Source organism: Neolamprologus brichardi, chromosome 5 (assembly GCF_056152115.1).
Source record: "Neolamprologus brichardi isolate AB-2024 chromosome 5, ASM5615211v1, whole genome shotgun sequence".
Taxonomy (NCBI): Eukaryota; Metazoa; Chordata; class Actinopteri; order Cichliformes; family Cichlidae; genus Neolamprologus; species Neolamprologus brichardi.
The window spans coordinates 7325427-7350718 of NC_142108.1; the positions used below are offsets into that span (position 1 = coordinate 7325427).

General features: G+C 41.3%; 4 protein-coding genes and 3 non-coding genes across 11 annotated transcripts; 2 read left to right on the plus strand and 5 right to left on the minus strand.

Moving 5' to 3' along the window:
• Nucleotides 1–532: 532 nt before the first annotated feature.
• Nucleotides 533–6435, minus strand: LOC102780472 (tubulin monoglycylase TTLL3-like). 4 transcript variants are annotated; one of them, XM_035905029.2, is made up of 15 exons: nt 6355–6435; nt 5801–5922; nt 5151–5234; nt 4422–4519; nt 4159–4330; nt 4019–4068; nt 3774–3902; nt 3575–3689; nt 2905–3009; nt 2628–2817; nt 2372–2520; nt 2050–2293; nt 1139–1398; nt 824–999; nt 533–734 (listed from the first exon to the last, which is right to left on the minus strand). In XM_035905029.2, exons 2-15 carry the CDS (start codon nt 5898–5900, stop codon nt 576–578), a joined length of 2031 nt encoding a protein of 676 aa, XP_035760922.2. In that variant the 5' UTR covers nt 5901–5922; nt 6355–6435; the 3' UTR covers nt 533–575. The 4 variants fall into 4 exon arrangements, with proteins under 4 accessions (XP_035760922.2, XP_006784700.2, XP_006784701.2 ...); XM_006784637.3 differs by having other exon boundaries at nt 5801–5925; nt 6355–6419; XM_006784638.2 differs by having other exon boundaries at nt 5801–5925; nt 6310–6391.
• Nucleotides 6400–9619, plus strand: hmces (5-hydroxymethylcytosine binding, ES cell specific). 2 transcript variants are annotated; one of them, XM_087840587.1, is made up of 8 exons: nt 6400–6742; nt 6869–7015; nt 7155–7376; nt 7713–7856; nt 7968–8162; nt 8357–8511; nt 8588–8780; nt 8872–9619. In XM_087840587.1, exons 2-8 carry the CDS (start codon nt 6869–6871, stop codon nt 9061–9063), a joined length of 1248 nt encoding a protein of 415 aa, XP_087696713.1. In that variant the 5' UTR covers nt 6400–6742; the 3' UTR covers nt 9064–9619. The 2 variants fall into 2 exon arrangements, with proteins under 2 accessions (XP_087696713.1, XP_006784703.2); XM_006784640.2 differs by having other exon boundaries at nt 6422–6470.
• rab7a (RAB7a, member RAS oncogene family) lies at nt 9263–14224 on the minus strand. Its single transcript, XM_006784636.3, has 6 exons — nt 13872–14224; nt 12193–12271; nt 11882–12008; nt 11162–11380; nt 10868–10996; nt 9263–10760 (listed from the first exon to the last, which is right to left on the minus strand). Exons 2-6 carry the CDS (start codon nt 12243–12245, stop codon nt 10665–10667), a joined length of 624 nt encoding a protein of 207 aa, XP_006784699.1. The 5' UTR covers nt 12246–12271; nt 13872–14224; the 3' UTR covers nt 9263–10664.
• Nucleotides 14225–14718: 494 nt separating this feature from the next.
• trnaf-gaa (transfer RNA phenylalanine (anticodon GAA)) lies at nt 14719–14791 on the minus strand. The gene has a single exon. It is a non-coding gene; the product is annotated as a tRNA-Phe (tRNA).
• Nucleotides 14792–16218: 1427 nt separating this feature from the next.
• Nucleotides 16219–16291, minus strand: trnaf-gaa (transfer RNA phenylalanine (anticodon GAA)). Its single transcript has one exon. It is a non-coding gene; the product is annotated as a tRNA-Phe (tRNA).
• Nucleotides 16292–18462: 2171 nt separating this feature from the next.
• Nucleotides 18463–18535, minus strand: trnaf-gaa (transfer RNA phenylalanine (anticodon GAA)). The gene has a single exon. It is a non-coding gene; the product is annotated as a tRNA-Phe (tRNA).
• Nucleotides 18536–18805: 270 nt separating this feature from the next.
• Nucleotides 18806–24361, plus strand: rpn1 (ribophorin I). Its single transcript, XM_006784635.3, has 10 exons — nt 18806–19169; nt 20117–20181; nt 20423–20729; nt 20823–21032; nt 21114–21306; nt 21396–21495; nt 21590–21728; nt 22827–22946; nt 23080–23325; nt 23413–24361. The coding sequence occupies exons 1-10, from the start codon at nt 18930–18932 to the stop codon at nt 23593–23595; spliced, it is 1803 nt and encodes a 600-aa protein (XP_006784698.2). The 5' UTR covers nt 18806–18929; the 3' UTR covers nt 23596–24361.
• The last annotated feature ends 931 nt before the right edge of the window (nt 24362–25292 follow it).

Consider the following 25292-nt stretch of genomic DNA (forward strand, 5'->3'; position numbering starts at 1 on the left):
AGGCGCGCTCATGTGTCTTCTTCGCGTGGACTTCCCTTACAGTACCGTTGAGCTGTGCATGATCGCCGCCACCTGTTCACTGTCGTTACTGACAGCTTCTCCATTCTGTTTATCTTCTGTTTGAGGAATTCATTAGCCAGTCACAATGTCAGCGATATTAAATAACACTAAGCCTTATTAGCTTTTTGCATTTTACTCCATCTCTGTTAGATCTCTGTTAGAAAGAGATTTCCGGTGGGAGTGTAGTGATCTCCGTTTTTCACAAAACCAGTTCTTTCAGTCTATCTCCTCCTGATCGCTGTTGGTATATTTTAACCCCTCAAACTTCTTTTCTGACCTTTTCATGATTATTTTGGGCTTTCCATATATAAAACTGTAATTAATGCAAAATCACCACTATAACGAAATCGTTTATATAGTTTCCACACTGTTATCTTATTAGATGTTACACATCTCTTCTGTTGTCAGACATTATTGAGTAACCATAGGGTGAGAGAAAGAAGACGAGGAGGTGGCAGAAACCCACTGTTGGTGTTTTTGAGCTACATCCTTTAATGGTATCTTAGGAAGAGACTTTACTTTTTCTGCTGAGGGACTCTTGTCTTTGATGGGGAACGGTGTTTTGGCACTGCACGGCTGGAGGACTTCAGGGGAGGAAGCGAGTAGGGGGATTTAACTCTGAATCCCTCAACACGCAGGTGTTGAGGGACATACTGAGGAACTTTCACAGCTGCCTAAAGATGAAAAATAACATCTGAAGTACTCCATCATTGTCTCCATTTAAATATACATAAAGCATAACAAAGGGAAAGCTGTTCCTGACCTTTTTATATATGAGCTGGAAGTCTCCTGTGTTTGCTGTGCGCTTAACTCTCCGATCCAGAACAACTCGTAAAGTGTCCTCCTGCACTGCAGCACAGAGATGGGCTGTCACAGGGGTTGATGGAGCCATGGTGGGACTAGAATTGATTTCTAATAACCACGGATGCAAGTCACGATCTGAAAAATGAACATGTTATAACATGTTAGTTGTTGATAATTATTCTGTTCTTATAGCAGTAAAAATATTTAAATGTTATTTAAATGAAATGAATGCAGAGAATGTAATGTGAAATACAGTGTGTCATGTATGACGTACCTAGCATGAAATCAGCACCATAGAGCTCAAATGTGTTTTTGCGTGAGTCTATCAGATCCTGTGCTGTCTGTAATGCATAGATGAGAGCTCTCTTCATTCCTGGGACTACTACAGTATCCCACTGAGCTTCCCGGTCCTTGGTGCACAGAAATGTCTTGAACTGGTCAACCGACCACATATTGTCTTCTGGAATGCTTCTGTGCCGCTGTAGCAAGGGCCTCAAGCGCTTCTGAATGGAGTTATTACACAAGTGCACAGAGCTAAAAAAATAAAAGACAAAACTGTTATTGGACAGAGGTAGAGTTTGTTAGGCTAGGATATAGAAGAGTGTTACAGGAGACACAAACAGGACATGCTTGTATATCAGCTGGTCATTTTGACTATGTCTACATGTCTAAGTACACTGAGTTGCTGCCATGTGATTGACTGATTGCATTTTTGCATTAATGAGAAGTCAAACAAGTGGACCTAACAAATTGGCCGGTAAATATAGTTAACCAAATCCCACATGAGTTGCAACCTATTCTGAACTCTTTGAAGTTTGCAACAACTTAATCCCTCCTGACAAAACTCATATAATTTCTTCATATATTTCTAATACACAAATTCCGAGGATTCCCACGTTTCTTCCCCCTCAGCTCAATGGAAGCACTTACAGACTGTGCACTGTGGCTTGCTATTTGTTTGAAGTATGCGGAGGCAGATGTTAGAATTTGACTATACCCAGAGGAGAAAGTTAACAACTATTCAAATGATGCACAGATGGAAAATCAAATTTCCCGCCAAAAATGGCATGCAAAATAATGTTGCCCCTGTGCGGCCTTTCACTTCCTGTTTTTCTATTTTAATGTCAAACTGGTTTCATGTCTGCCCCTTTTTCTCATTTTCACCTCTTATGTTATTCATCTCACCTGTCCATTGAATCTAGCGTGTAAGGCTGTGTGGAAAAGCGTAAGTAGCACTTTTTGTAGAACCACACGGTCAGAGGATTCCAGTCGGTGACCAGAAACCACTGGCGCACATCAAACTTGGTGTCATGGATAAGGAAGGGGTGCTCCAGGTACTTCTGTACCACCCATTTGTTTTCCTTGATAAGTTTTGGATCACCCTTCACCAGGTCGAGGATCTGGTCAAGACGATTAGCACATTTGATCCCTAGAAAGAAAGTAAAACAGGTCAACCATGACTTTGTCAGACAATCTGGGAAAGGCCTGATTGTGCATGGCCTCTCACCTCTGCCTCTGGACTTTGCTCCAGGTTTGATGATCCAGATGTTATGGATGCCTTCTATCTCCAGCTGGGGATTGACTATCTTCATCCTCTGCAGCATAGCCTTGCAGTGGATCACTAAATAATCACTGCTATCAATCTCTGCTCCACCACTGAGCAAGGAAGCACACAACAGAGTTGTACTTGACTGAGAAGAGCATGTTGGTCTGCTAAAGCCTCTGGATAATTCTCTAACACGCACATGGTGATGCATACTCACTGCACAACTAGATAGTAACTGTCTAAAAACTCTGCCCACTCCTGTGCAGGTGTTTGCTGTGTTTCCAAGTTAGCGTCTATGTCACTGTGCTCCAGACTCTGCAGAAAGTCCTCGCAAACTTTGAGTGCCTTGTTGATCATTTGGGAAATATTCACTGGGCTAGACTGCCGTTTGCTTTGTTTCTTCTTACCTGAAGGAAAGAACAAAAAACACCGATCGCTCTCTCTTTTTTTTCTTTGAACAGAGTAATATACACTTATGTGAGAAAAGGTCATACCCTTAACAGCTTGTATGGTGTGACTTATTCTCTCTCCCTGAACATATTGGTCCTTCTCCACAATGTACTTCAGAAGACTGGTGCACGCAGTCCTCCTGTAGTCATCTGCACAGAGATCAGAGATGTCATGGTGTGCGGGGCAAGCCGTGTGGCGTTGTGAGAAAAGGACCCAAGATGCAGGCACTGGCTGAGATGCGAGTGAGCTTTATTTACAGAAGGTAAAAGCAAACAAAAGCGAGAATGGCGAGGACGGAACTAAGACATAACCTAAACTGGGGCAACTAATAAACAAACCTGAAACGATAACATGCAGGGAGAAACATGGGATGAGAAGCAGAGAAAGACGCAGAGAACACCCACTAACGGACGGACCGGCAACCAGCAAAGGTAACCCCACACTATAAATATACACACAGAGGAACATGAAATGGCAAACCGAAGGGAGGCACAGCTGATCCTAATTAACAAGAAGAGACACAGACCTTCAAAGTAGAATATATAATCAATAATAATAATAATGATAATGTTAATAAACACAAAACGGTGGGTCACCGACCCAGCACCATGACAAGAGATGAGTAAAGCAGAAATAAAAACTGAAAAAAAAAAACATTACAAAGAGGTACAGTACAAGAGGTCAAGCTTGAAAAGACATAAAATGAGATCTAACCAATGAAGGCATGCCTCTCATCCAGTGCTGCTAGTCTGTAACAGCGGGGGAAGAAGGTGTCTGGGTCAGCCGAATCAAACCAGTGTAGTTTCCTCAGATTCAAACACAAGCCTGTCTGTAACGGGAAAGAGAAGTAATGATGGGGGGCACAGAGGTGGATCCTAAGGCTGTCTGAAATAACAACTGCAAATAAATGTACCTTGGTGGTCAAGTTGCATGCCTTTGAAAAATGATTAGTTATCTGTTCCTTATGCAGGTTTTTTGTGTTGATGGCCTTTCTGCGGTTTGTCCAGTAGAAGTAAACCATTTCATTCCACACCAGGCGAGACTACAGAAATGAGCAGAGGAAAGAGATGAGATCTGAATCTGAGATTGGCTGTAATTTTAATCAGTTTAACCAAGGTTAACAATGTATACTTCCTCAACATGAAAAGCTGGTCTTACCATGACATTGTGAAGTCTGACAGCATCTTTTTCAGCATCATTTGAGTTATCTGAAAAGAACAACCAAATGTTGATAAAATGATGGTGTGTGCAGAGATACCCACGATTAGTCTTCTGAATCAGCCACGCTTCTAGCTCACCATCATCTCTATCACTACACACAGCATAATTCGAGCCGGTTCTGTTCCTACTGCTCTGATGGAGACGAACTCGACGCTTAGAGTAGACCATACACCGCTCAACCCAGCCTCTAGCCCTCAGCCCTTCCCTGATGACAGGATACCTGCCCTGGATAGAGAACACCTTATGCATCTGAGAGGACAGAGAGCAGACAAACAAACAATGGCTTCGCAATCCTGAAAACACATGAACGATTTGAACACATTCTGGAGTGCAGGCTTACCTTGACAGCTTTGTCTACGAGAACCCTGGCTTCTCTCAGTCTATCCAGGTCAAGAGCAGGCAGGCTGACATAATTGCAGCAGACCTCAGGATGGGTAGCTGCCATGCACAACCATATAAACAATCACATTCCAGTCATTGAAAAGAATATATTGACTGCATTTATTGGCTGGACAATAATCCTAATACAAGATAACATTTATTAGACCCAGAGGTGGGGAATTACTATTGTTACAGCAGCAGAGTCGACCAGAGGGCTAAATAGATGCATCACAACCTAAAAACAATAACACTATGCAAAAAATATGTAACATAAAATATATATGAATAAATGTTTTAAAAAATTACAACACTAAGAGCCAATTTAGAATTCCCAGCTGACCTAATGGTTGCCTGAGGAAGTTGGAGAACCCATGCAGACACAGGGAGAACATGTACCTTACATGTAGAAATCCCCCCGGGACCTTCACACCAACGTGCTGCTCATATTGCTCAGTTATGTAAACATGTACTTCTTTTCCTTTGCTTTGATTTTAGCCTAGGTTTTACCATATCAAGGCATTTGTTTGGGCACATTGCATTTTACTGAGCTACATGCCATTTACTTATTTAAGCTATTTGATAAATTTTTGTTTTGTAAATCTTCATTTTAACTGATGTAGCAAATTATTCTCCCAAGTTTGGGAAAATGATTCAGTAAGCTGATTTCTGAGATGCAGAGTGAATCTACTTGTTTGCAGGTTGCTTTTGGCTTCCTCTTGGTCGTCTTTCTGTATCCCAGCATTCTCCATCTCGAACAAGCCTCTGATTCCCCCTGTGTAACACAAACAGTATCCCATGCAAACCCAATGCATAAAGGACACTAAACACAAGTGTTGTTGGCACATGATAGGTACAGCATAACAAAGACTAGGGTAGTAGTACCAGAGGCTTAGTATCTTAAGTGAAGACCAAGGAACAAGCTCATGAAACTTTAATGCACAGTTTTGGCATTCAAACACTTAGCCACCTGTCCTGAGTGTGACCTCATGATTAATTCTGCATTTGTGATCTACAAGCCATGTCTGTGAAGAAAGAGGCCAAGTTGTCTTGAGGTGTGAAAACATACTGTTCATGTTTCAGTTCAACAATGATGGCTTCCTCTGAAAGAATTTCCTCTATTAAAGTAATAATCTGTACATTTAACAATAAAATGGGGTAATGAAATTTAAATAAATGTAGGATTACTGGCACAAAACCTGGGAATCAACTGGGGAGCATCAGTTGATATTGATGGAGCCAGAAAGAAAATACAACCCAGTGATTTCCAGTTGCATTTGCCTGCTCCTTGGAAAGTTCAGACAGAGGCAGTATTTTCTTTTATAGTTTTGTGTCTCTCACCACTCTCTGGGCATGGAGCACAGTGTCCAGCTGTGGTCTGGTGTCCCTCCTGGTTCATGTGGACAGACCGATGAGACTCCATACTGACATTAGCTCTCATTCCTCAGGAGGATCATTGTGCTCTGCTTCATAGTTACACACAAAACGTGGACATGGTTTAATGCAGGGGTGGGCAATTAATTTGATACACCTGATACACCTGTCAGGTTTGTGTCCAATGCCCCTGCAGGGTGTGATATGTCCTTTAGTTACCTTTTGAACTGAAGGCCAGAAGTGGAGCCAAAGATTTACACATATCAGTCTAGACACTAACAAGATATATATATATATATATATATATATATATATATATATATATATATATATATATATATATATATATATATATAATTTTTTTTTCATGTTTGCCAGGAATCCGACACGATAATAAATCCAGTGAACTTTAGCATCTCTAAAACACAAACCACACCGTCTTGTCATTGCATCGTAGCTAACCACCGTAAACTCACAAGCTGCTCCAATAAAACATGTCGCCATTGCGTTTCTCCTCTCACCTGCTGAGACCCACAGGTGTCAGGAGCTCATGCTGAGCCTGAACCGTTACCTGTTTCCTGTTGCCTTGGCAACTCGTGGAAAGCCGCTAACATTTCCGTCTTTATCTATTTGCGATGTGAGCAATATTTATTTATTTGCTGTTTACTTATTTATTTGGGCGTTAACATTAGCTACTCCGCTTGGTTGGCGTGTTGATGGAAATCGCTTAACATTTTACGTTTATGCCAAATATTATTTTATGGAATGCAATATATATTTAATTCTTCATTTTCATTCTTTGTTATTGTTCATTTTTACATTGTAACTGTTGCACTGGCATAAATAATTTCAGTGGTCTTAATTGCACAGTTGTATTGGTACTTTTTTGGTGGCACAAAGAAGAGCTAGGTACTTATTTATAATTTAACATTGTAGCTATCATATAATATAATATAATATTTGAATAATTATTTTATTTTTTATTTTATTCGTATAAAATATTCTCCGTACGGCCGCCATCTTGGCTCTGGCTAGATGGAAGCAGGGCCGGTGTACGTCACGGCGTGTACATCCGCGCCCCCTTCACGGCTCTTGCACAGGCAAATCCCCGCCCTATATTCAAAAATACACCGAACTCTAACCCTCACCTCGGACACAAACTCAGAGGTTAAAAGTGGCAAAGTAAGTACAGCTTTTTCATGCACGTCAAATATACCACAACATTGGAAAAGTGGTGGAGCAAGTAGTCCTAAATAGTGTCAGTGGCTCGATAAAAAGTCAGGCTAACATGCTAACACGATATCTTTAATGTCGTTCTCAGGTGTTGGAAAAGTTCTGCTTCGTCTCATTTAAAATGTGTGGAAGAACAGCATGCACTCTTGCTCCTGACGAGCTGAAACGAGCCTGCTCTTACAGAAACCGAAGGGGGCAGAGGAGACAGCCCCGCTGGAGGGATGGAGACGCGGACAACTATCGACCCTCCTACAATAAGAACCCGCAGTCCATGAGTCCCGTCCTGCTGTCACGGAGGCATTTTGACAAGGTAATTATAACGTATACGGAAGCTAACATGTCAACAGTTTGTTATAGCTTAACTTATATTGGGGAAGCGCCCGGGGGAGGTGGAAGATTTGACGTTTTTAAGTGAAGTGGGGCTTTTGGTAGAGGACCCCAGGTGAAGTCAGTCACTGTCTAACCTCGTAATAAAACCTTATATATTTTATTACAGTTATAGAACTTAAAAACGTGATGTTAACATTTGCTAATGTATTTCTTGTGTCTGTTGACCGACTATGTAATAAATATTACAGGCTTCAAAAACATATTCTGTCCTTCTGGGTTTTTTGCATTGAATATTGTGTCCGTTTTTTGTCATCAGGATGCTCCTGTGGATAAGTGTGTGTTGGCCTCAATGCGGTGGGGTCTGGTACCCTCATGGTTTAAGGAGAGTGACCCCAGCAAGATGCAATACAGTACCAGCAATTGCCGCAGTGAGAATATATTGCAGAAGAAGTCCTACAAGGTGCTTTACCTAGTAGCAAGCGATGTTACATTTCCTGTGCATCACGTGCTGCTTTACTTGTCGGTTTTTGTTACATAGGAGTGTCTTAACCATTTTACCATCTCCCTATAGGACCCTATGTTGAAAGGACAGCGCTGCGTCATCCTAGCTGATGGTTTCTATGAGTGGCAAAAGGTTGAAAAAGGCAAGCAGCCTTTCTTCATCTACTTCCCTCAGACTCAGCCAGGACCCAGCCAGGAGGAAAGAAAGAACTCAGACTCTGAGTCAGTGCGCCCTCCAGCCAAAGCCTCCTCTGGTTTGATGAAGGTTTGCTTTGGGTTTTCTGTTGCAATATAAGCTCCACAAACATTTTTTTCATCTACTTCAAAAGTAGAGAGAATGCAGCTTAGGCGGATATTAAGTTTCCTGTGTGGGAGATGAGCCAAGACAAAAATGTGCATGTGTCCACCAGGTGTTTCTGTTGCATTGTTGAAATCCCCATTATACTCTGTATTTAACAGGGAGGAGAAGCTGCAGGTGAGTGGACAGGATGGAGGTTGCTAACTATGGCAGGAGTGTTTGACTGCTGGACACCACCAGGAGGTGGAGAACCCCTTTACTCATATAGTGTAATAACTGTGAATGCTTCCCCAAATCTGCAAAGCATCCATGATAGGTAAGAATCCCAGACCAGGAAACATGCTCTTAATTCGTGCTGTGTAAAATCATAAATCATTGTGACTGCTTTTTAGGATGCCAGCGATCCTTGATGGGGAGGAAGAGGTTAGGCAATGGCTGGATTTTGGGGAGGTGAAGTCTCTAGAAGCTCTCAAACTGCTCCAGTCAAAAAATATTTTGACTTTTCACCCCGTCTCTTCGTTTGTCAACAACACGCGCAACAACTCTCCAGAATGCCTCCAACCAGTGGATCTCAACAGCAAAAAGGTATCAGATATAATGATGCGGCTGGGAACTTTAGCCATTTTGTACTAACAAGAGCGGTTACAGCTGAGAAATTTGACTCTTTCACTCGTAGGAGCCAAAGTCCACAGCAAGCAGTAAGATGATGGCAAGCTGGCTGTCGAGCAGTTCACCTTCAAAGAGGAAGGAGTTCCACACAAGTGAAAGTAAAGAAGAGCAAGAAAGCAAGCCACAGAATCAGCGCAAGTCTGCAGGAGGACTTCAGCAGTGGCTTCAGGGAACCAACAAGAAACCAAGAACAAAGTAAATACATGAACTGAAAACTCGACAGTGTTTGAAAGACCATTCAGGCCTTACTTATTGTACTCTGCTGCTGTATAATTGTATAAGAAAAAGTTTTAACTTTTAAGAAATTTTTTTAACTTGTACTTATGAATACTTTAAATGTAATTCATTGTTCTACAACAATTTTAGAGTTCATCAATAAATGTCAGACACAATAATGCTTTATTCAAGGTTTTTTTATTACCCTTATTACTTGAAACAATGTAAATGCTAAGCATTATCATATTAATAATATAATAATGATGAATGCCAACACTCTTCCCCCCCCACATTTGTCCTTCAGAGTTACAGTATGTATGTCATCTTGTTTCAAAGTTTTAAAATAATACGAACAGACAGTTAAAGATCTGATCAGTTAAAAGAAATGTCAAGCACTTGAATCGTATGCCAACACGAGCATCTGGCAGAGTCAGATATGGAGATTTACAACACAACTTTATGTTTTCCCCACACAATGATTGAGAGGTCTGCAAATATACAAAGTTGCAACAGTTGACAATAAAAAGAAATGTACTAGCTAATAGTACTGGGTTATGAATGACAATTTGTACTCGAGAAAAATCTCTCCTCTAGGACTATCTGGTAGACTGACATGCTGTCTTGATTTGGTTCATGTCAAATGTTCTATCTGGAATTTTACAACCTTCATTTCCCCAACAGAGGAACAGCACTTGGACACAGGAACTGAGTCTGTATTCACACAATGTTCTCAACCTGAGCTACAATTGTGTTTATTGTGGCTCCAAAATGAGATGTTTCAGCAAGTTTTCAGTTACTGAAGATGAAAGCAAAAAAAAAAAAAGAATCTGTACACACTTGTCTAATGGACTTGTTATCGATCTGCATTTCCAATTCTGTACCAATTACTAAGAATCAGCAGGCAGTATGATGATATCATCTACACTTTTACACAGTATCCCTGTTTAAGTGTCAGAATTATGTTTTTTTAAAGATTTTTATGAGGTCAAGTGAAACCACATTAACAAGTGTTTCAGAGTGAAACTAACATAAGCCACAACACAAATGAGTAAGAAGGGGGAGCAGTGTTTCTACTATTCATGCAGCAGCAGTGGGCTGTGAAAGTAAGAAAACCACTAAAAAAAAGTTTAACTTAAATTAGAAATAGAAATACAAATAACTAAAGTAGTAATGCTTTGATTTCCCACTTGGACATATTCAAATAAAAACTGTTACAACCAAAACTGGGACTGAAAGCATTGATAAACATAGAACTCCAAGTGAGATCAGCCCATACCACCACTGCCATGAAAAAGTATGAGAAAACACTTGGAAGTCATAGGCTTAATACAAATAAATGTTGTATTGTTCCCTCGAGGTGTTCTTTGGGCTAGGAAATTTAGATTTTTATAGAAAATGTGTACTTTGTATACATAAGGAGGTGAGTGCAGCATGTTTGTGTATACTAGTATTCTCAATAAGTGGGATGCTGCTTGTATGTTGGGCAATAGGGAATAACATAGTGAGCCATGGGAAAGAGGATATATAGACAAGGCAAGACAGGGTAGTGAGGGCATGACAACCCTCTGAAGATCTTCAGAGTCCTCAGCAGCTGCAGGTCTCTGCTGACGGCTTGGCTCGCTCATTTCTGTCCAGTTTAATTGGCTCAGGGAACTCGTTGTACAACTCCACCTCGGTCTCCTGAAATCAAACAAGGTAACAGAGTCTTTGTGCAGCTCTACAGCTCAGTCTCCATGAAGTTGTGTGTCTAAAACTGCCCAACAGCTTTCCTGCTGACATCACCTTACCTGTTTAAGAGCATTGCGTGCAATAGTTTGGAAGGCCTGCTCCACATTGATTGCTTCCTTGGCGCTGGTTTCAAAATATGGGATGTTGTTCTTGCTCTGGCACCAAGCTTGTGCTCGCTTGGTTGTTACCTGAAACACAAAGAAGATGGTGAGGTTAAAAATATCTGGCAAAACACAAGTTATTCTTGTTTCATTAAACCATTCGTATGACAAATTACCAACACCTGTTTTGATAAAAGATGATGCATCACTTACATGATGTAACACATCTGGCACAGTTAAATTTGAACACACCTGTCTGTTTTCCAAGTCGATCTTGTTGCCCAGCACCACAAAGGGGAAGTTTTCAGGGTCTCGTGGGCTGGCCTGAATCAAGAACTCGTCCCTCCAGCTGTCTAGGGTCTTGAAGGTGTTGGGTGCAGTGACGTCAAACACCAGGACGCAGCAGTCTGCTCCACGGTAGAATGCCACACCTAAAGACTGGAACCTCTCCTGACCTGCTGTGTCCCAAATCTAAGAGACAAGAATCTTTATGCTTACAGGCCCCAAATAAACAGAAATTAAACAAACAAAAAAAAACAACAACCCAACAACACTGGTTTGTATAGTTGAAATTAACCACATCTAACTTTTACCTCTAATTTGAGTTTTTCACTTTTTTTTGTAGTTTTTAAGAAATAAAAATGAGAAAAAAGTATAACTAGTTTAATTGCCTTTGTAGGTCAGACGGTCCCCTACATTGTCCAGTTTCAAAACTCATCTTAAAACGCATTTATACTTCCTGGCTTTTGACCCAGCATGAGCCATTGATCTTAGTTGTTTTAACTGATTTATAGTTGCCTATTTTTACTTCTTTTTTTATTGTTTTCAATGTACTTATTTATTTTTGTGTATAGCGCTTTGTGTCCGCTGCAGCTGTTTATAAAGTGCTTTATAAACAAAGTTGTCATGGTACATAAGACTTAACAATTCATTCAGTTTTTCAGTATTCTTGTGAGCATATTTTGGCAGTACCTGCATTGTGACAAGTCTGTCATCCACCATTACTTCTTTTGTCAGGAAATCAGCGCCTATTGTGGCTTTGTACTGGTTGCTGAACTTCTTATTCACATATTGATTCATCAACGAGGTCTTCCCAACTCTAGAACAAAAATTGCAGAACAATATTTAACACACATGAAGGGAAGAAACAAACGAAACAAAATCACCACAATGAACTCATTTGTAAAGCTTATAAATCCTACTTATTCCTACTGGTGTCTAATTTGAAGTGAGCCATTATTCAGACCCCTTTAGTATTGAAGCAGCTGCTCAGCATCACTTACCCCGAGTCTCCAAGGATGATGACTTTGAGTAATACTTTCTTCCTCGACGTCATTGTGCCACAGCCGCGAAGACAACAAACTTAATTAGAAGAGAAGAGAAGTAAGCACTAGAAAAGCTCAAATGAGACAAACGAGACTAAGACTAAGTGCACCAACTGCACCAACTGCTCCTGTACTTGTCTTTTCTTCACTTTGGAAACAAAGAAAACGGCTACACTGTACCACGAGGCTCAAAATATAACAATGCAATGTTGAGGCCGTTGATCTGAGCTGACATTTGGTTCTTTTTGTTATGCTGTAAAGTATTCATTTTGTTCTATTTATATAGCATATACACCATTCAATGGAATAAACTACATTGTTTCATTTTGAAGTGACCATTCTTGGAGGTTTATAAAAACAAGCGTCAAAAGAAATGGAAGCATGCCCAGTTACTCCAAATCCTAAAGGGTATGAATACATTTTGATGATGTCTTCTCGGAAATCTGCATTTATCCAAATACAAGGCAGGTATTGCACACCGTTTAGCTTCACAATTTAGTTCATAAGTCTTAATAAACAGTTCCCGTTTGTTAAATTTGAGGAAATGGGACAATGTATTATAGTTGTCAGCCATTTTCTATTCTCCCACCCCCCCACCCCACCCCCCCTCAAATGTAGTACATCCTGCTCTCATTGTTTAATCTCTGTTAAGGGGTGACACAAAATCCAAGAGCTGCAATAAACATCCCAGACCCTGCTGATCACAAGTCTAGTTCGTTTGTTTGTATGTGTATAACTAAAATCCAGATGTCAAATATCCTCATCCTTTGTGCCTGCTCAAGACATCACTGAGCATTTCCGACTTGGACCGAGTGTGCTACGTACTAATAACTACATTTCACTGCTGTAGTGACCAAAGTCCAAACTCAATTACAGAAAGGCTTTATCAGTCCAATCGGGATTTTTTTTTTTTTTTTTTTAATCTTGGAGACAACATTACTGAAAGAAGGTACAGATCCTAATCACAGATTATGCTGCGTTTCACAGATCACCCCATTATGAGAACAAGTAGCCACGGCTCGAGGCAAAACTAGCATAGCGCTATGCGGCTCTCATAATCTGTGCCCCATGACACTGTGTCAGCGACTGATCACATGGTTAAAACACAGGACCAACGGAACCATGACTTGGCAAGCATGTTGAGCATAATAAGTACTTTAGCTGGCCTCGGTGCACCAAGGGGTAGGATCCATCGATAAGGACTCAACTGTAAATCCGGCTAACTGTAGTTATTTTCACTTTATACATTGTAAAACAATGTTGCACTTGCATTGAAGCAAACGGTCGTGAAGACTTTGAACGTATTTGCAAGGGGCTAGCTAGTCAGAAAAAAATTTCACATTTAAAACACCAAATGCTACATAGTTAATTGAGTAAATGCAACAAAAGGGTGAAGCTTGAAAACACTGTCACTAATAAATACAACATAATTTCAAAATAATGGGGGTTGGGGCGTTTTTCCTTTTCTTTTTTGGACAGTGTCGACTAGCTACCACATCTGTGACACTTCTGATTTTTTGCTAACGTTTCGTTAGCTACGCAAGCCTGATTGACCAATTTAAAACTTAGATAACGACATCTATACTCTTATCATATGCTATCACTAAAATAAACAATCAAAGTCACCACAAACCAACCTGGGCAGTGGTCCTTCAACAAACAGATGTCAAAAGTGGACTTTTCCTTTGCTTCGTCTGGAAGGCTAACGCACAGGCTAGCGAGCAAGCTAACGGCTCCTCCAAATGTCTGGCGTAACAAAACAACACGTACACAGCGTCGACAGCTAATTTATTTCTGACAGCGAGCCTCTCAAATGACCCTTTTTATCGAAATCAATACTGCCAGTGCCGAAGTTTAACTCCCTTCGTCTAACGATTTGGTAAAATGCTCTCTTGTCCAGTTCCCGTTGACGCTCGCTTTTCCTGTCGAGCTAACGTGCTAGCTTTTAGCGGAGCTATGTTCACTTCCTCCAAAACAAGAACCGTCATGAGCGCTGACGTCACGCGTTACCGTGACACACAGTTGCTAATGTTTGCCCATACTGTATATATAACATTATGGAAGGACTTCGACCTTTATATATGGAGTAAAATAAATAATCTTGACTACTCTTCAATGATGAAAGTAAGGTAACTTATTCTTATTACGAAATTCCACTATTTTATTTCGTTATGGAGTTTCTATAACTACGAAGCTAAAATTACATGTCGTATATGTTGTTGAAATCTATAACTTATAAGAATTGAAGTTGTTTTTGTCCAATGTCACCTCATCTTTTAAAGAGCTTCCATCAGTTCATCAGATTATTATTGTTATGATTATTGTTTGTTTTTTACTTAAGAATCTTTGTTAAAAGCTGAAACTTTTTTTTTTTTTAACAATTGTCAGTTTATCCAACGTACTTGACAAATAGGGAAACTTGGCAGAAAGGTTTTAACTTGAGGTAATACTCCATTCGCACTAAGTCAAAAGTCACTCCTGATCTGCCGAAACCCGGGATCGAACCAGGGACCTTTAGATCTTCAGTCTAACGCTCTCCCAACTGAGCTATTTCGGCTATATATGGGGTGGGAAAAGAAATACACACTGGCGACTGGCCAGGTGGTAGAACTGAAACATCTCAGATTGTTTATTTGAAATCCAGGATCAGTCATTGACCCTAGCTGGGGCAGAATTAAACATACACTATCTACCAATTGGTAGGTTGGTTCCCCAATCGCTGGCTCTTTCAATCTGTATTTCAAAGTGTCCTGAGGTAAGATATTGAACACAGAGCTGCCTCTGATGCATCCATTGGAGTGTATGTGTGAGTGTTAGACAATGTACAAAGGTATATTAAAGACTGCTTTGAGTGCTTAGTTAGATTAGAAAAGTGCTACAGGCTATGGGTATATATGAAATGAAGCTACATGTGGCAAATGATTGGCCTGTTCATTACTATCAATTCCTCCTGTGAGTTTCCTGCTACTTTTTCAACAAAGATTTTGAATTTACCAGTTAGAAAAAAACCAATCATCATCTCAATACAGGGAATTATAATCATTATACTGATATAAGTAACCCCGCCTCTCGCCCTATGACAGCTGGGATAGGCTCCAGCGCCCCCCGCGACCCTGAAAAGGATAAGCGGAAGCGAATGGATGGATGGATGATATAAGTAAATTTCTGGAGGAGATCATTGAAAATATTAGAATGAGTGTGAGGGAATGTACAAAGAAGTGAAAAAACTTGGGGTACAAAAAAAACCCTCACCACAACAAATAATGGGACACGGGAAAGAAATAAGTATTGTGTTAGTTTCTATTGGCTTGTACTGCATATAAAACACCAGGCCATGACCACAGGGTATTTAATATGTTATGCACCAGCACAAGCCTAAATACACCAACGACATTAGCCACTTACCTACCGCGAAGTTTAAATCACTCATTAGTTTGTGTTTCTACAACTCGCTTGCTGCTATTCTTCCTCTTTTCTCCTGAGGGATTTGATACATTATTTATCTGACCCATGTTTAGAATTTGCTGTATTAGCTGCCAAAACCCAGGATTGAACAAGGGTGCTTTTTTTTTTTGTGTATAGCACAGTAGTAACAAAATTTGAGAATGACCATAACCCTGTCCTGAGAATTGTGACTGTGGGTTCCCCAAAAAGACAAAAAATTTGCTGGTCTTTGAGGGATGATGGGAGAACCTCAAAGAATGAAATGGTAAAACAGCACAGGAGTGATCATATGCACATGAAGCACATGAAGAAAAAAGATCATAGAGGTGAAGGATGATTTAAGAGATACTGCCTTGATGCAGACATGTGAGTTGATCAAGTGATGCATACAATGGTTAGCATTTTGATTTCATACAATATGAATTACAGGTTAAAAGCCGCATACCTCCATACCTCCGCAATTACTGTGACACAAACTAAACACAGTATAATATAGACATATTTGATGATGGCAAAGGCTTTAAAAGCCATCCCTAATTCTGCCGAAACCCGGGATCGAACCAGGGACCTTTAGATCTTCAGTCTAACGCTCTCCCAACTGAGCTATTTCGGCTATATATGTGTGTGGGAACTATATGGGGTTGGAATAACTAAAACGCTTAAGATTGCTTGACACTGAGAATCAGTCATTGACCCCAGCTTTATAAATTATATCTATTTATAAATTAATCCCTGCACAATTCTTTCTACGGTGGCCACTGTGTCTCTCTTGTGAGTGTAAGCTGTTAGTCTGCTGCTTACCTCAGCTGTCAATATATGTCCACATCTATTTATTCTAGAGGCTGTAAAACTTTGTGAAAGTAATCACAGTAATTGTAAAGTCAGTCAAGATAAATTAAATGGTAAATGCTGCTGTTTTTCTGCCGGTTGCCAGCATTAATGAAAACGATGTGAAAATGGAATCAAATTGTTTAGGTCACTTGAGCCGAATGTTACCTGGCATAATATCAGCTTATAACGAGCTGTTTAGCTAGCTCTTGTCAGACAGCTGATGAGAGCTAGCTAAACACAATAAGTAATTGTGTCAATATCTGGAATAAAGGAGTATGTTTAGTCCCATGTGTATTATATAATTCAGAAGATGCGGCTTGGGGTCAGGAGGAAGATGAGGACCTTTTACCAGAAGCTGGTCATGTTGTTTCTTTCCTTCATGTTTCACTTTTTTGTGAAGGTGGCCCCTTCTCAGATGATAAAATATAGGTATAATCCTTGAAGCTTCAGACATTAATTTAAAATTGCCTCCAAGGAACATAGATTAGATTAGATTAGATAAAACTTTAGTAATCCTTCGGGTGGGTTCCTCCGGGAAATTCTGTTTCCAATAGCACAGCACTGATAGAAGTTACAGAATGTGAGCAGAAATATACCATATATACACATATATAAATACAGAGATATATATAAATACAGAGTATACAAAAGGGATAAATAGAATAAATAGGAATAAGAATACAAGGGAATTGCACATTTCACATATTGAAGTCTATTGCACTGTTGGATATTAACAAAAAGTATTGCACAGTGAAAAGGCACTACAGCTTAGTTGTTTCCCCTCCCTCTCCCCTACAGAGAGGAGTTAAACAGTTTGATGGCGTGAGGGACAAAGGAGTTTTTAAGTCTGTTGGTTGATGGCGTGAGGGACAAAGGAGTTTTTAAGTCTGTTGGTTCTTGACTTTGGGAGAAGCAACCTGTCACTGAACAGACTCCTCTGGTTGTTTATGGCCGTGTGCAGAGGATGCCCAGCATTGTCCATAATGTCCAGCAGTTTCTTTAGTGTCATTTTTTCTGCTACTGTCACCAGAGTGTCCAGCTTCATGCCGACCACAGAGCCAGCCTTCCTGATCAGTTTATCCAGCCTGGATGAGTTCTTCTTTGCTGTGCTGCTCCCCCAGCACACCACAGCATAGAAGAGTACTCCAGCAACCACCGACTGGTAAAACATCCTCAGGAGCTTCCTGCAGATGTTAAAAGACCTCAGCCTCCTGAGGAAGTACAGTCGGCTTTGGGCTTTTTTATACAGGTGCTCTGTGTTGCATGACCAATCCACGTACATGAGTATGTACCAATTCTCTTCTCTTCTGCCTTTTGTAATTGGATTAAGACAGAATGGTATATTGATGATGGTGCGAAAACATGGTGGCTTCCAAAAAAACATCCACAGCTCTGTATATTTACTGAATTAATTGATTGTTGATTTAATGTATTCTAAGTGTATGAGAATGCATCAGTTTGTCGGAAGATGTATTACACAATAATCAATGCAGATTCATGAGTAATCATTGTTTGTTTTTTCTATTAAAGAACCCAAAGAGTTAATGACTGTACTTTCAAGACTCATTTTAAACTGAAAAACAGTCAATGGAGCAGACGTATATATATGCCCTCAGTGATACCACTAACTTTTTTTTCTGTATTAAAAGCTTATCTCAGAATCTCGGACAAACAATGCACTATGCAACCATTCAACAGTCTGTAGTAGCAACACAAATATATGAAAAAGCAAAAAAAAGAAGAAAAGCTAGTTGAGTATTGTAATTATTTTTGTAGTTGATTCCCCCTTCATCTTTTAACATTTTTAAAATCTTTTAACAAATGTAATACCAGATATGATGTAATTACTGTGATAGTGCGCTCAGTGTGCTGTAAAACCAAAAACCAATGTGGTAAGAGAAAAACTGTGGTAACACAACGGCGAGCTGTATCTTTAAAAAGTTTCCCCACTGCTGCCGAAACCCGGGATCGAACCAGGGACCTTTAGATCTTCAGTCTAACGCTCTCCCAACTGAGCTATTTCGGCTTGCTGTACTTCGTACAAACATGCTGATCTACGTCATCACAGCCAGAAATGGAAGTAACACAATAAGTTTGTTGTTACTCCAGTGATAAATTGAGACGACCACCATCATTATGTTTGACTTTTGCGCTGTAGAAAAAAACGACAAACTGTATGATTCCTTTAGTTTGCAAAACAGTTTTTGAAAGCCACGTTAATTGACGGCTTTTCTGTTTCGCAACGGCTTCCGACGCACTGCACGTTGCAAAAGTGCGCGTAGTGACGTCATCACGTCGTACTGAATGAGGCGTCATCCTTTCCGATGTAGAGCGGCACGGCGGCCTTTCTTTGCTGCTCTACATTTCTTCCTCTCTTAACTCAGTAACTACAGCATTTCAGCTCCTATCTTATTTTAACCATGACCCAAACCTCCCCGATGTTCACCGCCTACCTGCTGCTCCTGGCTGCTCTGGGTCCGCAGGTTTCAGCGGACGGTTTGGTAAACGAGGATGTGAAGAGGACAGTGGACCTGAGCACGCATCTGGCCAAGATCACTGCCGAAATCGTGCTGTCTAACCAGGGAAACTCGGCCGTGCACAGTTTCATACTCGCAGTGGAGGAGGACCTGGCTCCGCATCTGGCATACATCGGAGCTTCGGTGAGCTAAACATCAGTGAATGAAACGGCGCTAACACCTCCGCCTGTAGCCGGCTAGCTAGCTTTAGCTTGTTAGCTATTCTGTTGCAAACTACACATGCAGTGCTATGCACTGTCTTTACAGCTTGCAGTTTTTTCTTTTTGTGAGGTGCCAACAGCAAACCCGCAGAAGTCAGTGCCCTCCCGTAGTAAAAGGTCACGGCTTGTTCATTGAATGCATGGAAGCAAAGCTACTGGCTATGTGTGATTCATCAGTGTGATTCTGTTGGCAGTGAGTTCTGCAAGTGGGGAGTCACATAGCCACAGTTAGCTAACAGTAGCAAATATTACGAGCTCGGTATGTGCAGTGCATTCACCCCAGTTCGGGAAATGTAGTTATCTATGCCCAGAAGAGCCATATTTATTTTAAAGTGCCATGGATGTGGGTAACAAGACATTGACTTCCGCGGGGCTCCACGCTCTGTCAGTGGCTGAATGACACGTATGCGCTGGGCAGCTTACTTCCGTGTGTGACTGCGCACAGGCCTGCCCCCTTCCACTATGAATGAAATCGTAACAATGCTCCTGTTTGACAGAATAATGACACAATAACAGATACGTTACAAACGATTCCCTCAAAGTCCTGTAGTGTTGTAGCACGATCCTATATGGCTGTGTTTGTGGCACTCCTGCATCATCATAACAATGTTAGTCGAGTAACAACATTGCTACTGACCAATGAAGTTAGCATTAGCCAAGAAGTTAGCTAATGCTATTAAAACAAAAACTGCAAACCAACGCGACTAACCTAAATTGGCTAACAGCAAACCTAACGATAAGATATTTGTTACGTTTCATAAAGTAATGAAGAAATTACTTGAAAAGCTTACCATTTATTCAAGAAGAGACTTATCGTGCAAGTAACTGCATACATTACACAAATATTCTCTGACTGCCATGCTTTCACAGGTGAAGGGTGATGAAGAGGAGGATGGCACACTTGAACTACAGCAGACAACAATTCAGGGTCAAAGGTGAGAGATCAGACACTGTCTACTAAGCAGATTATAAATACTTTACATGATGAAAACAGACTGCAGAACTGGTGCATTTGAAGCACCATTTTATTTTCTGGAAGATGGTAGGGTTGCTGGTTTCTGGTGAAAGGACAGGATTTCTTAACTTGGACGTGCACTCGTGCATGTCCTGAGAATCTGATGTGATCCATCAAATATGTCTTACCTGTGCTCCTCTCTGTCATCTCTTCTGAAACAGTGGGGAGTTTTATAAAGTGCAGCTGCCCTCCAGCTTGGCTGCAGGTGCTCAGCTGAAGACCAAGGTGGAGATGACGTTCAGCCACGTCCTGAAGCCCTTCCCCACACACATCACCCAGGCTGAGCGTCAGCTGGTGATTTTCCAGGGGGACCACTACTTCTACTCCCCGTATCCAACCCGCACCCAGACCACACGCGTCCGCCTTGCGTCCAAGACCGCGGAGAGCTACACAAAGCTGGGCAACCCAAGCAAAACCGATGAGATTATTGAGTATGGACCCTTCCGCGACATTGCTCCGTTTAGCAAGGTACAGCTCTGACCAGGTTTGATTAGCTTATAGCGAAGCTGCAAAACAGCTGCTAAACTGATCTGCTGTTTGCTTGTGTTCTCCTCTGTCCAGGACACAATGAAGATCCATTATGAAAACAACACACCCTTCCTCACCATCAGCAGCATCACTCGTACCATTGAGGTGTCTCACTGGGGCAACATTGCAGTGGAAGAAACCATCGACCTGAGGCACACCGGAGCCGTTCTGAAGGGCCCCTTTTCACGTTATGATTACCAGCGTCAGTCAGACAGCGGCATCTCATCTATCAAGTCCTTCAAGGTTTGTTTCTTCTAGAGACCCAACCAGTGTCATTTGAGCTTTCACAGTTTCTGTGATAATTATATTGATTCTCCTCACCAGACTATCCTCCCTGCCTCGGCCCAAGACGTTTACTATCGGGATGAGATTGGAAACATCTCCACCTCCCACTTGCAGGTTCTGGATGACTCAGTGGAGGTAGAGGTCAGGCCTCGTTTTCCTTTGTTTGGAGGCTGGAAGACTCACTACATAATTGGCTACAATCTGCCTAGTTATGAGTACCTTTACATGCTGGGTGAGTCGATTTCTGATCACCAATTTTGTTAATTAAACACTGAATCTCTGGATGCCTTAGCTTATATGTCGTTCCATTGTATATCCCAGGTGATCAGTATGCATTGAAGATGAGACTTGTTGACCATGTGTATGATGACCAGGTGATTGATGAAATGACTGTGAAAATCATCCTGCCAGAGGGAGCCAGGTCAGTGCAAACACACCTAAAGTATCTCCTTTGAGGAGCATTTACAGGGCTTGATATTTATTTTCCCTTCTATATCTTTGTCTTGTCTTCTCAGAAACATTCATGTGGATACACCTTACAAAATCAGTCGCATGCCGAACCAGCTGCACTATACATACCTGGACACTTTTGGGCGGCCAGTGCTGGTGGCCACCAAGAACAACCTGGTGGAGCAGCACATTCAGGATTTCGTGGTAAGATTCACCGTAGAAGAAGACAAAAATTCATTCATGGTGTCTCAGGTTTGAGGTTATTCAGGTCAGAAGTGGTCTTCTCTTTGTAACTAAGGAAGCAGTTAGAACCTGTCACTCTTTATCAATATGCAGTATCATCAGGGCGAGGATATAATGCCACAGTAAATTTAGGCTTGGAGGCTCTTAGCTGCATCATCTTTGAGCTCATAGTTCAAAAATAGGTCTCCACTAACGACCATCTGCGCTGATGCTAACATGGTAGCAACGTGTTTTATGTGTACACACGAACACGTAATATTTAGAAGCAGGTTTTTGAGTTGGTTACCACAAGTTTATGAACCACGTGTCCAAGTATGTTGAAGCTGTACAGTTTGTTTGTTTTTTCTTGGCTTCAACAGATCTTGGCAGACACCGGTCTGCACTGAATACTTCACAACAGCAACATTTTACACACTGATTTAATTATTTGATAACTTGATCATCTTACTTCTTGCTGTAGCATTAGGTCAGTGAGCTAGGTATTTAATATCATTTGCATAGAGGTTATATTGATTCATAACATTTCTTTTTTACAATTGTAATCTCTTTCTGTCTGTCAAAAAAAGGGGTTAACACTTCACACTGAAGAAACTTCCTGGCAAATCTTTTTGTTAACTTACCTGAGTACTTGTTAATTTGAAATAAATTTCTCAGCTTAGGGAAAAATTGTAACTTATAGGCTGACACACTGACTGGATCACAGTGGCCTTGGCTCAAGTACAGCCAGAGATCCTTACTGCTTTTCTTTATTTCTCCACAGATTTTATGTTATTTTTGCAACAAAATGGAAAAAAAGAAAGGGAAAGAAAAAAAGCTTCATGCTCGATAGTGTTGGGGGAAATACTGCAGCCTGATTAGACTGGCAGAAGAGTGTGAATGTGCTGAGCGGTAAAATTGAGAGCTGTATAAAAATGGCAGTAAAGGGGGGGGGGGGTTTCCCGCAATTAATCAGTACGATGTAATTATTGATTGCACACATTGGCTATATAATGATGACAGCGCTGACATTTAAACTGTTTCCATGTGATTCTATGTGCCCCCCTCTCTCCTGATCACCAGGTTCACTATAACTTCAATAAGATCCTGATGCTGCAGGAGCCTCTCTTGGTTGTAGGTGCCTTCTACATACTCTTCTTCACCGTTATCATCTATGTACGTCTGGACTTCGCCATCACAAAGGTATGAAAACACTTTTCTAGTTGATGTTGGCTCATTTTACCTGATCTCTCCTCATTAAGCAGCTACCCTGCACAAAAGTAGATTTATGGTGTTCATTCTGTTCATCTCACTCTGTTTTCTTGTCTTTGCTCAGGATCCAGCTGCTGAGGTTCGTATGAAGGTCGCATCCATCACAGAGCAGGTGCTCACTCTGGTCAACAAACGTCTGGGCCTGTACCGCCACATGGACGAGGTGGTCAACCGCTACAAGCAGTCACGCGACACGGGGGCGCTCAACAGCGGCCGGAAGACTCTAGAGGCCGACCACCGCACTCTCACCAATGAAATCAGCTCGCTGCAGGCCCGCCTCAAGGCAGAGGGCTCTGACTTGGCCGACAAGGTGAGTGATTTTGGGAGATTGTGAGGAAAATTAGATTTTTATTAATGGGACGCGCAGCAGTAGTGCCTTACCTCTCTGTCCCATCAGGTCGGAGAGGTGCAGAAGCTGGACGGCCAGGTGAAGGAGCTGGTGTGCCGCTCCTGCCAGGAAGCGGAGAGGCTGGTGGCGGGAAAAGTCAAGAAGGAGGCCTATATCGAGAGCGAGAAGAATCTGACCAGCAAGAGGCAAGAGCTCGTCGGCCGCATCGACAGTCTGCTGGATGCCCTTTAAACTGCAACACGCTGACAGGCACCCTTGCCGTAACATAAACCAACTGTTTTTTTTATGAGAATCTGATGAAGTGACTCATGCTCACACTTTTCTTGTTTTAGTATTTTACCATCCAGACATGGACTATGAACACCGGCTCTTACGGTAGTGATGGGTTTATCCAAACACTCGTGCCTTGCGATAAACTTGAAGTCACTCAGCTCTAGAGCAGCTTCATCACAACTGTTTGGCTTTTTTTGTTTGTTTTTCAGTGGAGCTAAAACTTTGTCACAGATTTGTTCTTCCGTTCCATGTTCAAATCTGTCTTTTTTTTTTTTTTTTCCACTCTGAAGTTAAGGGTTAAGGGACTGTTTTTGAAATGAATAGCTGAACAGCCCGAGTGTTTTCAGTCTCCTGTCTTTACTCGTATGCTGTACTTTAAAACTGAATCATCTCTAACTTTTAAGTTCGAAGATGACTTGCTTTTTTTTTTTGCCATCTTTATCTTTTTTGCACTTGCATTTTGTTTTTACTCTCCCCTGCCTGACGTGTGTATTTGAAAAAATCCAAAGCTCTGATTCTGTCATCCCAAAATGCTTGTTTTAGATGTCCCTCAGTCTTATTTTCTACATTTTTCTTGGTATAAATGTTTTTTTGACTGTGAGATTAAACAATAAAAGAGATTATCTTGTATGTGAGAAAAGACATTGAAGCTGGAAAACACGTTTGTGAAATGGGCAGTAATGTGGAAAACTGTCAAATTTGAAATAAAGTTTTGAGAGACTCATTCTTGTTGGGACTTGTGATTTTGGCATGCAGTACCCCTGGTTCATCAAAAGGGGGTGTGCTTGTGTCAATAACTAAGGTGTTACCATGCTGGAGAAAATAAGTCAAACCATATTAAACTGCATTTTGATCCCACTTGTGCCTTCAAATACCGAGATAACTAAAATTTTACGCTGTGCCATCCTGACATCATCAAAACCAGAAAAAGCCACTTTTCCACACTGACTAGTTCATTTAAAACTGGCACTTCAGAGGGAATTTCCTGCTCATTGTTGCATTCCTTGCTTGAAAGTAACCCCACCTATGGCCTTCTCCTACCCAGTCAGCAGAGGAGCTGACCTGCCTCAAGCACAGTATGAGCTCAGGACAAACAGAAGGGTCAGTCTGAGGTCATCGCTTTCCCTCAGAGGTCACCAGGGGTCCTGGCAGGTCATTTCCTGCTCCATAATAACAGCCCAGTTCCCCTCACAATGACAGTGTGCGCATATTGTATGTGCCATACAATAATCATTCAGTAAATACGCAGCAGGGAGAGAGCAAAGACAATGTCTGTTAGCACTGATGCTTGGTTGCTGGTGAAAGACCACACAATGGTGATTTTGTTTGTATGTTTTTACTCGAGTGGAGATTTGGAGCGGCGTGAGTCCAGAGAGTCGCACAGTCTCATTCTCACAGCAGCGGGCTCACGTCCACCTCAGCACCAGAGACTGGGTTTTTTTTATGTGGAAGTGTTAAATGACATTGAGACCTTAAAGACAGAACACTAACAAATACATCGATCAGCCACTTAATTAGGTATACCTGTTATAGCAGATGCCTCATGAGCCAATCTAACAACATATAGTGAAGAAAACTTGCTGAAGTTCAAACCGAGCATCAGAATGGGGAAGAAAGGTGATTTAAGTGACATGGATGTTAGTGCCAGGTGGGCT

Coding starts and splice junctions, on each gene's coding strand:
- LOC102780472 (XM_035905029.2), bottom strand. CDS start 5,900: ATGAGAGCTAATGTCAGTATGGAGTCTCATCGGTCTGTCCACATGAAC. Junction 3,903..4,018: donor TCAGACTTCACAATGTCATG/GTAAGACCAGCT, acceptor TCATTTCTGTAG/TCTCGCCTGGTGTGGAATGA. Junction 3,010..3,574: donor TGAGAGGCATGCCTTCATTG/GTTAGATCTCAT, acceptor ATCTCTGTGCAG/ATGACTACAGGAGGACTGCG.
- hmces (XM_087840587.1), top strand. CDS start 6,869: ATGGAAGCAGGGCCGGTGTACGTCACGGCGTGTACATCCGCGCCCCCT. Junction 7,377..7,712: donor CACGGAGGCATTTTGACAAG/GTAATTATAACG, acceptor TTTTGTCATCAG/GATGCTCCTGTGGATAAGTG. Junction 8,512..8,587: donor CTGCAAAGCATCCATGATAG/GTAAGAATCCCA, acceptor ACTGCTTTTTAG/GATGCCAGCGATCCTTGATG.
- rab7a (XM_006784636.3), bottom strand. CDS start 12,245: ATGACGTCGAGGAAGAAAGTATTACTCAAAGTCATCATCCTTGGAGAC. Junction 10,997..11,161: donor TCGACTTGGAAAACAGACAG/GTGTGTTCAAAT, acceptor TTTGTGTTTCAG/GTAACAACCAAGCGAGCACA. Junction 10,761..10,867: donor CACGCAATGCTCTTAAACAG/GTAAGGTGATGT, acceptor GTTTGATTTCAG/GAGACCGAGGTGGAGTTGTA.
- rpn1 (XM_006784635.3), top strand. CDS start 18,930: ATGACCCAAACCTCCCCGATGTTCACCGCCTACCTGCTGCTCCTGGCT. Junction 20,182..20,422: donor ACAACAATTCAGGGTCAAAG/GTGAGAGATCAG, acceptor CTTCTGAAACAG/TGGGGAGTTTTATAAAGTGC. Junction 21,307..21,395: donor TGAGTACCTTTACATGCTGG/GTGAGTCGATTT, acceptor TGTATATCCCAG/GTGATCAGTATGCATTGAAG.